The sequence below is a fragment of the Myiozetetes cayanensis genome, unplaced genomic scaffold (genome assembly GCF_022539395.1).
Source record: "Myiozetetes cayanensis isolate MyiCay16 unplaced genomic scaffold, myiCay2020 scf9, whole genome shotgun sequence".
In the NCBI taxonomy this organism is placed as follows: Eukaryota; Metazoa; Chordata; class Aves; order Passeriformes; family Tyrannidae; genus Myiozetetes; species Myiozetetes cayanensis.
The window spans coordinates 24,661,017-24,674,674 of record NW_026088185.1 but is presented as its reverse complement, the minus strand read 5'-3'; the positions used below and the strand labels follow the sequence as shown (position 1 = coordinate 24,674,674).

At 37.5% G+C, this 13,658-nt stretch overlaps 1 protein-coding gene across 1 annotated transcript in view; it reads left to right on the top strand.

Moving 5' to 3' along the window:
- GYPC (glycophorin C (Gerbich blood group)) overlaps positions 1 to 10,152 on the top strand; it is a 37,415-nt gene extending 27,263 nt beyond the window's left edge. Inside the window, exons 2-3 of the mRNA XM_050339572.1 lie at positions 923 to 973; positions 3,172 to 10,152. Coding sequence (XP_050195529.1) covers positions 923 to 973; positions 3,172 to 3,368 — 248 coding nt within the window. The 3' untranslated portion in view covers positions 3,369 to 10,152. The remainder of the gene's footprint in view (positions 1 to 922; positions 974 to 3,171) is intronic.
- The last annotated feature ends 3,506 nt before the right edge of the window (positions 10,153 to 13,658 follow it).

The window sequence follows — 13,658 nt, the reverse complement described above, 5'->3', positions numbered from 1 at the left end:
GAAGAAATGATTGTCTGTATGTTTTTACTTTTACTTAAGGTCTATATCAAACAATAAGGAGAGAAATATCCTCCTGTTTTTTGGAATATTTTTTCATCCTCCCTTTAAAAAGCTTCAGCTTTTTAGATGTTTTGGGTATTCTTAGTAAGTGCTATAATTAAGAGTAATTCAAATTCTATCTGCTCTTGCAGAAGCTTACATTTCAGACCAGTTTCTTACCTCTCAAATAGACGTGGTCAAGTACTTCTCTTTTGCATTTAAATTACAAATTTTGGGGGTTTTTTTATAAATTATAATCCAGTAAAGATCATAATTTGATTTATCAGCATTGAGTTCAGATTTACTCTAAGTGGGGACTGTTTTATACCACACACGTAACAGGCTTGCCTTGATTCCAAATACAAGCTCAAAAGAAAACAAATGGTAAGTTTAAAAACAGGATATTGCAGATAAATAAATACTAATTGAAATCAATACAGTCAGGTTAATTTGAATCAAGTCAAGATCCAGACCACATTCTGTAGAGCCATAAATGGGAAAATAAATAGACATCAATATTTTTTCCCCAAAACTACCTTTCTGAGAGTAATCACAGTGCCTAAATGCTCTTAATTTAATCATTCACTGGAGGATGTTACAGGTAAGTGCTCATAATAAACAGTAGGTGTTTCCCTGAGGGCCATGATGGTTTGCATAATGTGCAAGCTATTTATTTTCCAGTGTAATGGTGACAGAAAACTGTTACAGTACAGCTAACTCTAATGTGAAATTTCATAAATGTCTTTTGCTAACTAGAGATCTTGTTTAAGTTCTGAGTTTCATAGGCTAAAATAATACAGCACCATCATTGCAACCACTGCTGCTACATATGATTCAATTCCTTTTTTTTAATTAACTTCTGAATGTTCTATTCTATTTATAGATGGAGATGTCGAGAGCCCCACAGCTGGAGCAGATGTGGCTGTTATTGGAGGTAAGTAACAGACCATACTAAGCAGCACTGTAAGAATTAAAACAGCAGGTTGGTTTGCATTTTGCAAAACCCCTACCTTGCTGACAAGACAACAGGAGTGGCCCAATTAGAGTTAATTAGACCAGTGGGAAATCTGCTCCCAGAGGGGCTATTGGCAAGATAACAAGATGAGATAATGAACATAAACCATATACTGAGCAGTACCACTCCCATCCATTCTCTTTTTTAGGACAAAATACCTAACAGTCCAACAGCAAAGTCAGTGTCTGATACCCTTCATTATTCACTGGGTCAAGCCTGTCTTTAATACAGAACTGATGTAGCACCTTTGATCTGAGCAACCTTAGCTCATACCAGCTGACCCTTTGTTATTACAGAATTCACCACAGTATATTTCCTGGTGTTCTATTAAAGTTCTCTCACACATTTAAACTAAATACAGTTGTCAGAATAAATGAGCAAGGCTATGGTCATGGAGAGAACCCTTCTTTTTATTTTTATTGTGTTTGTTCATTTCCATGCTAACACACTAATTTCAGTCATTCACAAGGGGCTATACCAATCATTAGTGCAAATTGGTGAGGTTCTGCTATATTTCCCTCAGGTCCCATCTCCGGTAACTTTAATTTCAGCTTTCTATGAACAAGTAGCAGGTAAATTGATTTGTACCTAGTCCCTTAGGCTTATTAATATTGTGCTACATCTAAAGCCAACTAGAGCCTCTTGTGTCAAGGGATACCAGTGAGGTCCTAAAAACTGATGAAGCCCACACTGCAACCATGATATTATTGTAAACCCAAATTTCTTTGTATAAACAATTTCATTTCTGCTAGCAGTAACTTCAGTGTTCAGAACCAGGCACCATGAAATCTAAGGGATAACATTAAGGCATATATTTTAAGGCAGAGTTATAATCTTTATTTACCCTGCTAACATTCTGTCTATTCCCATGTTTTTATGCCAATAGGGTATGCCCACTCCGTTTACAGATGCTAATAAATATGAAGCTCCTGCCACATGTCTTGAATATAGGATACAGAAAGTGATACTGTCTACCTGCCCTTCATTGTCTCTGCAGAGTAGTAGGCATTTGCAGGGAGTAATTCATCTGACAAAATGAACGTACTCCATTCTAGAAGAGGAATGACTGCACACACACACACAAACACACAAACACACATACGCTCTCTCCACTGACAGCAGAGGAAGCCTTAGGAATGCCCTGTTCTGATTCTTCTTATTGTGTATTTCTTTGATGTTTGGTTTACTACTGGAGTCATGAACATAGAATCAGCTCAGTATCATGTACAGAATCACAGCTGAAGTGTTTATAAGCATATCCTGGATGCATGCAAAAAGTGTTTAAAAATTATAAAAGTCACACAAGTTGAATAAACTTCAAAATACTACATTTAATTTCAGGATTTTTAAGCAAAGAATTTGATCTAGGAGGAAGGGAATAGCGTTTTTAACAATGGACTTGTCAGAGATGCCTCTCTTTTATGGAGTTTTACCTTTCACAGTAGAAAAGGATCTTGATTTACTTTTCTTCACTAGGACTGCTTCCATTCACCATTTAGTCCTACGCACATTTGGGTTACCCCTAGAAACTTTTGTCCACTGCACACATTGCTGTAACTAGCCTTAGTCCAGGAGACAGGAAAGATGTACAGGAAAGATGTACCCAGAATCCCTTCCTTCTCCCAGGTGTCACTTGTACATTCCTTAAAATCAGACTTTCTTAATTAGAGCACAGCATAAAATGGCAGCTTGCAAATACGGAGCAGTACCAGTCACACAGCTCCTACTGTTTGTTGCATGTCTCCTCAGAAATACTCAGTGCCCTGAACATCTCCTGAAACTGAGGACACCTGAGAAACCAGGGTCAGGTTATCTGCAACTCCACTACCACCCCCCACCCCCTCCTCGCTCCTCCCTGGGGTGTATATTACCAGAAGGATGAAAGAAACCTATTGGTTTTCCTTTATGTTCTCTTATTTCTCCTCATTTTGTAATGAATTTTCAGCTGCAATGAGCTCAACCAAATTGTTTTGAAAGAAAGCTAGTGAGATTTTGTCCTGTATTCTTATGATACACAGGCTTTTTCCTATGAAGCAATCTAAGCTGTAATGTCTGGCTGTGAGATACTTCTCATATTTTATTACCGGTGACACATTTAACGGATCTCTTTCCTCTAGGTGTGATTGCTGCAGTGGTATTTGTCCTCATTTGCCTGCTGGTGGTGATGGTTCGGTACATGTACAGGCATAAGGGCACCTACCACACCAATGAGGCAAAAGGAACTGAGTTTGCCGAAAGCGCAGATGCCGCTTTGAAAAATGACCCAGCTCTCCAGGAAGCAGTGGATGAGAGCAAAAAGGAATATTTCATCTGAGAGGCAAGGATTTCCATGGAGGCTTCCCCAAGGGAATCAATGAGAAATGTTACATCAACAGAAGTGCTAAGAGATGGATAATAGGATACAGGCAAGCATCCTAATTGAAAAATATCTCTTTGCTTTTTTTGTCACTGGGTTGTTTCTTTTCCTATACCAGTGAAAAACTCTAAATGCCAGATACTTGCCTGTTGATTTTATTAGCAACACAGCTGGTCACAGCTGAAATCAATATCAGATAAGAAGAAACAAAATCTCAGTATGAGTGATATACCAAACCCAGATAAAGATAGCAAATGTCAAGCCTTGACATTTGGTGAAAATAGCAGATGCCAAAGGAAAACATCCTCTTAGAGTTAATGATGCATCCTATGTTGATATGATACAGAACTACCTGAAATTGAATTTCAAATGGTAACAAAACAAACATTAAACTAGATAAAGCTGATGTAGCTGGAACAAAAAATAAATCTGTAGCCCAGATCTCTCCCCCCACCCCCTTAAATGTGCAGTTTTATTTGCCCAGGGGAGTTTGTTTTGTTTGTTTATTTGTTTTGGGATTTACACTGGGAATTTTTTTAAATTTTTGAATTTTATATATACAAAAATCAAAGACATTTCACAGAAATAAAACTGTTGGAAAACATGGAAAGGTAAAAATGAAGGATTTATTTCTGGCTTTCTCTGCACAGCAGCTTGAGAGCTGCAAAGTGTTGGAATTTACAAGGTAGTATATAATAGTCAGTAGACTTACAAATATGATTCCAATTAGTTGGCAGGTTTTCTGCACACGTGCACAGATATTAAAAGGTAAAGCCTCCTGGTTTGAGCAGGCCTTTTGAAACAATGGAGCTCAGCTACATTTTTTTATGTAAGATATTTTGCCTGAGTATTTATTTATTTATTTTGCATTTGAAAATTCTCTTCAATGCCCACCAATAGGATTTTGGATTTTTGTAGGGAGAGGAATTCAGTTCTAGTGCAGATACCAATAAGTGTTTAAGAAATGCAACCATATGACTACCAGTATAAAGAAACTTTTTCGTCTGCACCCCACTGATTTCTCCCTCTCTATGGCTTTTGTATATCCTTTGCATTGTGCTAAGCAAGAGAATTACACTGACCATTGATGCTTTATTATAAATAAATAAATATACCAGTCATGGTGGTCACATGAAAAGATCTTATTCCTTACCTAAGAATCGACGGTGATGAGTTTCTCTATCCCAGTAAGTTGGCTTCCTAAGTGAAGCCCACAATTAACTCCATAAATAGGAAAATTGTTCTCTGCACCTGCTCATCCACAGCTGTGATGGTGCCCTGGACTACTGCAAATAGAGGAGAAGAAATACAAGATAACAAATAAGATGACGATGAGCTCTGCTCAATTTGATATATTTTTTTCCTGTGTTTGGATCTATATATGTGTGTACACATATATGAAGTCATCTACATCTGTGCTTTCAAGACATTGTTGCAGATTACTTGTGCTCATTTCTTGGCACCAAAGCTTGGAAAGCTCCTGGACTCCAGTGTTCATTATTGACATTGGTCATAAAAATGCTGTAAGACAGATCTGAACAAGAAAAGACTCTGAGGACCCAAGTGAAGAAAAACGAGACATTTTTGTCTTTCAATCACAATCTCAATCTTTACTCAGTACCTAGAGAGGATGGACTCTGAATTATTCTTAGAATTAATCTTAGCTGTAAGACTGAATTTTTAAAACTGAAGATCCCTGACCCTCCAGTTCAATAAAAATGTGAATATTTCCTCTGAGAAGAGGATAATTGGGATGGCTTGAGCTCTGTTGCATCTCCCACACAAGGTATGGGAACATCAAAGAACCTTCCTCCAGCACTAGCAGGACCTACAGAGGACTACCAGCCTTTTGTCCCCTTTTGTCCCCCCACGTAATGTTACTACAGCTGCTAAAGAACTTTGACTTTAAAGGAGGGTGTGAGGGACATAGGAAATAAATTCCTGCTTGTTTCCCTAGTCATGAAATTCTGGCTTTTGCCACTTGAGCCAGCTGATTTTTATTAAACAGCTGTGTCATACTTGATACACAGGAGAACCTGACTTAGTGCCTCTTTTGGTGTGGGTGTGAGTTTTTTAATTATGAGGTAGACTTAGACAAACTGCCATATTGAAATTATAGAGATCAGGTTTTGTAGTGGTACAACATGAGGTCAGTGGACCTCAGCCAATTCTTACCAAATCAGTCAACACCCGACTTTGTGTTATTTCTTCCCCTAAATCTGAACTGAATGTGACTTCTGGTCTTTGACTATATCTGTTCTTGATTAACACTCTTTATCCCACTTTCCCTTTTTATCTGGGCGTGACAAACAGTCCAAGCATACAGGAACAGCTTCCCTATCTGTAATGAGCCACTTTGAATAGTTCTACAGCAGTAACTCTGGCAAGAGCTATGGTTTCAGTGAGTTTATTTTTTTACAAGGTCCTTCTGGGCCCCAGGGCTTTGCATATTTAGAAATTACTCAAGCATACTGAACAGAGACAAGAGATGATTTGTGGAGATTTTCTGTTTATTTGTTTTCTTCAGGAAAAATTTTGCTTTGTAATGAAGAAAGCTCATAATATCTGATGACTGGCAGACTCTAATGGCCTCATCCTGCTGCTTTTTACTCATATAATAACTCTACTGTCTTGAGTCACTCCATTGAGTTGTAAAAAGAGTGTATTAAAAACTTCCTATAACTTTTAAGACTAATTAGCCAAACATCCTTCTGCAAGCAGCATGCTGTGCTAAAACAAACATTTTGTACAATGCTGAGACATCTCAGTTGGCAGCCATCGCTTTTCATCATTGATGATTAAGTGATTTTTACAATTTGTTTCCTGAATAGAAAAATTAATGAAACAGATTCTTCTTCCGCCACATACTTTTATCCCAGGTCCCTCCACTGCTGTGGCCTGTTGTCCTGCAGTTCTCTGGTGCCCCATCTCCTCACCTGTGACTGCTATTCTTGCTTGCAGTCCCCCAGGCTCCCATCTGGATGCTTACTGCCTTCCCTATGGCAAAGATTAGCCATTTACTTATGTATTTATTTATCCATTTTTATCAATTAAGATGCTCTATCCCTCTCTGCTAACCAAGGACCAATTTTCAAAAGATTTTATCTTCAGATTGCCAATGCTGTGTAAAATTTTGAGCAAGCCTGACTAACCTGACCTGAGACTGATTTACAGGGTGATCACATATGTTACAGTTTTACAGAAAATGGGTCAAAAAACAGCACTGCAAGCTCTATAGTTGTTAAATTTAGTGCTATAAATCTCCAGTGTTTATTAAACAAGGGAGTAGTACGATGATCCCTCAAGTCACTTGAATTTGTCCTGGTGCCTTTCTGCCCTATGAAAGCTTGTTGAATCTCACTTTGCATAGGAAGTGAGAGGTCCACATTTAGAAATATAAGTCATTTATCAATGACGTACAGGAAAGCAGTGTACCAAAATGACCAATATTTGCTGAAGTTGGAACAGAGAAGATAAATATGATCCTGTAGGAACACAGGACTTTTTTGAAGATATATGGAAATGACAAGAGTTAAACACAATATTTCCGATTGCATTGGTGAGCTTTAAGAATAGGTCCACGGAGCTTTCAAATTCCCTCACTGAAAAAAAGTAATTGCTTGCAAAGGGAAATTAATTTCTTTTTAATCCATTTCTTCTTATCAAGCTTTGAAACCAATTTTCACAGATTCAATATTCTGACATTCTACCCTAACATCTGGAACTCTATTTCTCCTAATTTTTTGAGCATAACTGACAGTTCTCCCCTGTACAAAAATGACTGGTTGCCCATCTCAGTCCCTAAAGCAGCATTACAACTCAGCAGAGTAATTCTGTCTAAAAGAACTCAGTTCCAAATGTGTGTCTGACCACACGTTAGCGGACACAGCATGCATTTTTTTTCTGGGTCTTGGCCTCTATCATTCCAGGTTTTCCTGAGGTCCAATGAGCCATTGCCCACTAATACAGTCCTGAGGAGAATTTAATCATCCACTAGTCAAAATAATTTTATATATATATATATATACAATTTTTTTTCTTTTTAGTACCAAATGGTCTTTTTAGGACCAAATCACTTTGGGATATTATTAAATATAGGACCATAGGATTTCTCAGAACACTAACATCAATTTTTCTGTTAAATCAAATCTAGGGATCATTGGGGAACATCAGGACAGGGAAATAAAAAGGACTGTGTTCTTTCAGCAAGGAATGCAGACAAGGTGCTGAAACATTTATAGCTCCAGGATAAGCAGGACAGCACCATTAGCTAAAGCCTGCAAGAATCCCTCACAGAATAGAGGAAATACTGAAACAAGATGTAAATCAGTAAAAAGATACAGAGCAGGAGAATGTAATCAGATGTCAATATAGATGGAGAGCAGTTTTTCATCAAACAAAATAGATATTCATGTTTAGAGAAATCAAAGTGTATTTGCTGAAGGTAACTGGTGACAACAAATTTCTTTGAATTATATGAGACGTTTGGATTCCTTGCATGTGCAAGTCTAATCAAAAAATGCTGGTAAATACACACCAAAAGAATACTCACATTAAACGCATTAAGAGCTGTTTATTTCATTTTCTAAAACCTCTCAGTTCTTTGCACAAAATGAAATGTATGTTTAGAAAACGCAGAAGCCTCACAGCAGCAGTTCATTCAGGACAGAAAACTAAAGAATCCCTGAACAAGCAATGAGCGCACATCTGCAGTCTGGAAATTCAGGCAGTTAATAAAGGAACATAAAGCTATCGAAGAACAACATAGATGGTGAGCAAAAATTCCAACCACATTACAAAGAAATTAAGTATTTTTAGCACTAGAGATCTTTCTCTAGTTCAAGACAGTAGTATTGTCAGTGACTGAAAATAAGGAATCCTTATTCTACATGCCTGTTGCCTATGTGGTTGGGGCAAAGTCTCATTGAACTCAGTGGAACACAAATTTCACTGACTATATTTATCTTTCCTGCAAAAAAAAACATATTCCCACCCATGTCAGAAAGAAACACAGTAAAATAGAGTACAATCTTTATAAGTGCTGATCTTTCAGCATAACTTCTTGTCTTCACACATTTTTCTGTTGTTTCAAACTGTATGTATGGAAAGTATCTGACATGTTGTACTGAAGTATATTTGAATTGCAGCATTGCTATGACAAGAATAGAGAAAAAGAGCTTTCAAAGCTTACTGCTGACTTTATGTTAAAGCTGACTATAATGTTTGTATTTACCAAAGCTATTAATAGACTGATGGTGTAAATCTACTATATTTTGAATGGAGTCGGTAGGGGGGAAGGAAAAAAAGGTAAAATATGAAGAAACTAATGAACTTTATAATTAAAATTGTAATTTTCAGCATTTAAAAGACTCTTATTTTTCTTGTCTTGAAAATACCATGAACTTTTAGAATTGGCAATTACGTTGTTTTCATAGGAATGTAGATCAAAAAGGAATAGTGGGTGAGAATGTTTCTTAATAAAGCACACAAACCCTAAAAGATATACTGCTGGGGTTTGCATTAAAAAAGTAAGAGAAGTTTTTGATAGATCTAAGAAGCAGTGATTCTTTAAATGAGAAATCAAACAATAATTACCTCTGAAGTAACATTAACCTGTGGATGCCAGTGTGAACCTGTGCATTACTCTATTATCTATTCTTAAAAATTCTGGGCAGATTATAAATACCTAATGTCTATTTACTGTTGAATGACCTGCCTTCCACACAACTGGTACCAACTGTGAATAACTCTGCTTTGTTCTTCATGCTTTCCATACAATTTCTCTTTTCTCTTTATATATCCCCAGTTAAAGAGTACTTAGAGTGTATGCCTAGTATAAGAGGTATTGTAGTAGAATCATACAATCATTTAGGGATCATGAAGTCTAACCATTAACAATCTTGCCACTGCCACCCCGTTCTTTCAAAAGTCACTGCTGTCACTGGGAAAAGGTCTTCAGGTGGTATGTTATCAGGTCAAAATGATGCCTCAAACTGGTGAAAACCTGAAGGACAGTGGATCATCTAAGTTTTAGTATCTGCAGAGAAGCTGCAGTAAGAAGAGCTATTCCAATGGGCCTTTCATGTGCCATAGGATTTTGATGTGTAGGACTATTTAGAGGCCAGCACCAGCCAAATGGTTCATCAGCAATGTTTGTGCAGAGATGGTAAGCTGAGAGGTAAGACTGCTGAAGACTCTACACTGATCCTCCACCAGCACATCACGGAAATTTGACCTTGACTTAATACCACATAAGACAACAGGATTATTGGAGCATCAGCAGCCCAAATCTGTGATGCATTTTACTGTTACCAGTGGCACTGCATGGCAAGCAACTCCACAGAGATTGGCCATAGGCTATTCGCCAAGAAATAATTAAAGTATGTTCAGAGCAAATTCATGCTTTATTGATGGCCAGTAGTTGACAGCTTACAGCAGAAACAAAGAGCTAAGTAAAGGAAAAATTGCCAGACAAGGGGAAGTACATGTAATTAAGAGTTTTCAGCATTAAATGCATCATCTTACATGTACGTATGATTCACTTCATATCTCTTCTATGGTTGGTGCTGAAACTAAAACATATTTTACAGCATATTTTGACTACACTGAGAAAAGGTCCAGACCTTGCAGTGAAAAAACTAGTTCTCAACAATGATCTTGATTAGCATTTCTATCTCAACTTAAAAAAACCCCAAAGTATAACACCTAAACCTTTTGCAACCACTATCTATCTATCTATCTATCTATCTATCTATCTATCTACATATATATATATGTATATATATACACAGAGAGATGTTTCCTAATTTCTGGTGCTTGATTAATGATCATTAAGACCTGAGTGGTCACTCAGTTTCTGGTATCTTGAAAAGAAAGTACTTAATCTCCCTGAGGGATTGCTAGCAGATGCACTTGGAAACACTTCTCAATGTGACATATGGATATTTTAATAAAATGCAACTCAACACCACATTGTTAGTTACTTGGAACAATCATCTTTATTCATTATAACACCTAATGGAGTGATCAATAGCATTTTAATAAAGCCTGCTGTAAGGCATATTTAACATAAATAAGATTTTATATTGTATTTTGATTAAATTACACTTTCTGCCATTCTTTACTGTCAGTTTTTGCTTTCTTCTCCATTCATAAGTCTTTGTTTCACAAATGCATGTGTGACCCTCCAGGCTCTCCATACCTTTTCTCACATTCTTGTAATGTTCTGCATAAATAGAGCCTTGTGCTCAGAATTTCTTCTATAGAGCTCAAATATCTCAATTCCCTTCTGTTCAGCAGCAGCCCAACTTGCCTACCAGAACAAAAGTTGAAGAATCAGATATTATTACATCTCTCAGTTTTCTAGTTAAGGGATAAAGACCGTTGTTCCATGAAGGAAGCTCAGAACTCTTTCAGTCTTTCTTCATGCATGACATGAATGATGCTTCTGACACCAGGATGCCAAGAAGCAAATTGAAAAATGGAAGGCAGAGCGCAGAATCAGGAACAAGCTGATTCCCCTGAACAGCAAGATGCTGAACACTTGCCAAAAGCCCCCACAGAATTATTTTTCTTAGTCTTCACATACAATACCTCTCTCCCCTTCTTCCCTGCAAAAAACATCTGGCAGCTGTGTTTAAGTTTAACCAGATCCCTCGTCTCTGCGGCTTCACTGACTGCAATGAAAAATGGATTACAGGCACAAGAATAAGAGCAAATAGTTCAGAATCAGATTACTTTAAACCTTATCTCACCTACCAAATCAGCTTACTCCTTGCCCCACTTGGTGGTATAAGTTACATGGACCTTGAAAGCCTGTCCCCACTTTTTTCCTTTTTCTCCAGCCCTCAAGTCCAGTTTTCATCCTCTCCTGTTGAAGGATTAGGAAGTTTCTTATTAGACTCTGGCTGACCTTTTCATAGATCCAATTGCAAGGGAGGGAGAGGATTGTTCTTTGTTTGATTGTGGTGGGGTGTTTTCCCATACAAAAAAAAATTGACTAAAAAGTTTCGGCAAACCCCAGTCGGTCAGGCATTTTTGTAAGGAAGGTAGTGGAACAGTTATGAGTGAAGGTCACTCAGCCTCCCTCCCCAAAGCATAGAGACATTGATGATTTAAAGAAAACATTACCACAATATTGTTCTGACATGGATCAAACAACAACTTTTTTATAAACCAATATCTTAGTCAAAGTTGAATTATTTTTGAAAAAAAAAAAAAATCCAGAATGTCTTATAATTGTCTATTCTCTAGTATGAAGAGTAAATGAAAAGTCAGTCTGAAGAAAAAGTATTTTTAATCAAACAGATGAGTGAAAGGTCATTCATTATTCACTAAAACTATTATTCTTCAGTAGTTTTGTGTTGTATAGTAAAATTTGATAACACTGCACAAAGACAAAGTAATATTTTGTTTCATCTTCCCTCTGCAGGAGCATTCATGGAATGTGTTTTTGTCATTTTAGCTAATAAACATCTTTCTTGTGCAGTGTCTTCCCAGATCTTGCTCTCTCTCTCTATGTACATTGTAGTAAGGTGGAGCTGAGAAAATATATATAATCATTCATTGCCTATCTCTGAGGCCAGGTAGAAGTTTCCATCTTCCAAGGGCTCTGTTTGGTTTTATTGGTATTATTATGGTAAATTAAACCCCTGAGAAAATGTTATACAGTTTCTTAAGATTGTATATCTAACATGTATCTCTCTCAAGCTGGCATTCCCAGCCAAAAAAAAAACAGGGTCTACAATGAACAAAAATCAAGAATGAGAGACTCCATTAGTTCTTTAAGGAAGGCCTCTGAGCATGCCTTGATTTGCCCTGGGACTCTAATAAAGTAGGAGCAGGGAGGATATGGGGCTTGTTGTTTGTTGGTTGATTGGTTGTTTTTTTGTATTTTTATTTAGCACCTTAGCTGATGAAATTCCTGTTAGGAGTAAAATAAAATGACCCCTTCAAAGATATACAGCCTTCTGCTCCAGCTGCTTGAATGCAGAACATCAAGATAGAACATACATGTGCCCATTCCTATTCTATGTCAGTGGCTGCTGTGGCTGCTAAAATAGTCTTATGGTCTAATATTAAGCCCATATATAGAAATTTAAGCTTTTCACCACCGTTCCCATTAACACCATTTTGAACAAATCAGATAATTATTTGTATCCCCAGGTGTCTATGTCCTGATTTTGGATGGATCATTTAGTAGAGATACAAGCTCTGTAACAGAGCAGCTGCTTCATCCCACCATTATCACAAGGAGCTGTGCTTTCTCATATTTCTCAGATCTCAATAACCTCCACACCAACATCTGCTGAAAACTTGTGAGGGCCATCAGCTACTGAAAAAATGCTTTTTAAAGGGTCTTATCACCTCTAATTGAAACAGCAAAAATGTACTCTGCACTAAATTTAACAACAGCTGGAAGAGGCCACAGCTGCTGGGCGGAGTCCAGAACTCGCAGCAGCAGCTGGATCAGAGGTGGTAAAACCAGAGCAACCTTGGATCTTGAAGTGCTGTGATGGTGGGTGAACACACAAACACATGGACCTGGGAAGGCAATGAACTGTCTCCTTGTACCTTGGGAACTGTGAAGGGAGAACTCACATTGCTTAGCACCTGTGTTGTGTAAATACAGCTATATACTTGTATTCAAGAGCAGAGAGGCCATGGAGATAGTCTGAATTAACCCAGCACCTATCTGTTGTTGTTCAAACTCAGCTACAACAAAGTCTACAAGAAATCTCTTCTGACAGCTGAGTCAGAAAGCAGCAGGAATTGATGCTAGTCACTCACTGCTAAGATCAAGCTGTGGATCTCACAAATATTTTATCACCACACAGCTCAGAAAACCTCTCCTTGAAATTCTCTGCACCTGCACAGTGATAGGCAAAGTCCAAGCAGGATCTCCCTGTAAAAAGCTTTTTTTCTTGTTATTGAATCCTGAGTTTTGACACAGCACACAAGCAGCTGCTATAAGCTAACACAGATCCCTTCACCTCAGTGTAGCTATTTTGACTCAAACAAAAAAAACCCTTAGCATTGTAAATTGGTCAAGGACCAATGAACATGTTGAAAAATGAGATCTGGATGAGGAAGAGTTATGAAAAAGCTTGAATCCAAGACTTAGGATTATGTGTACTTTTTGTTAGGTTTCCAGTAACTATTCATGTAGCAATAGGTAAATTGTAGAATTAAAATGACCTTAAACACAGCAAACAAACAACATCTTTGAAAGTAGAGGGTTCTGATCCT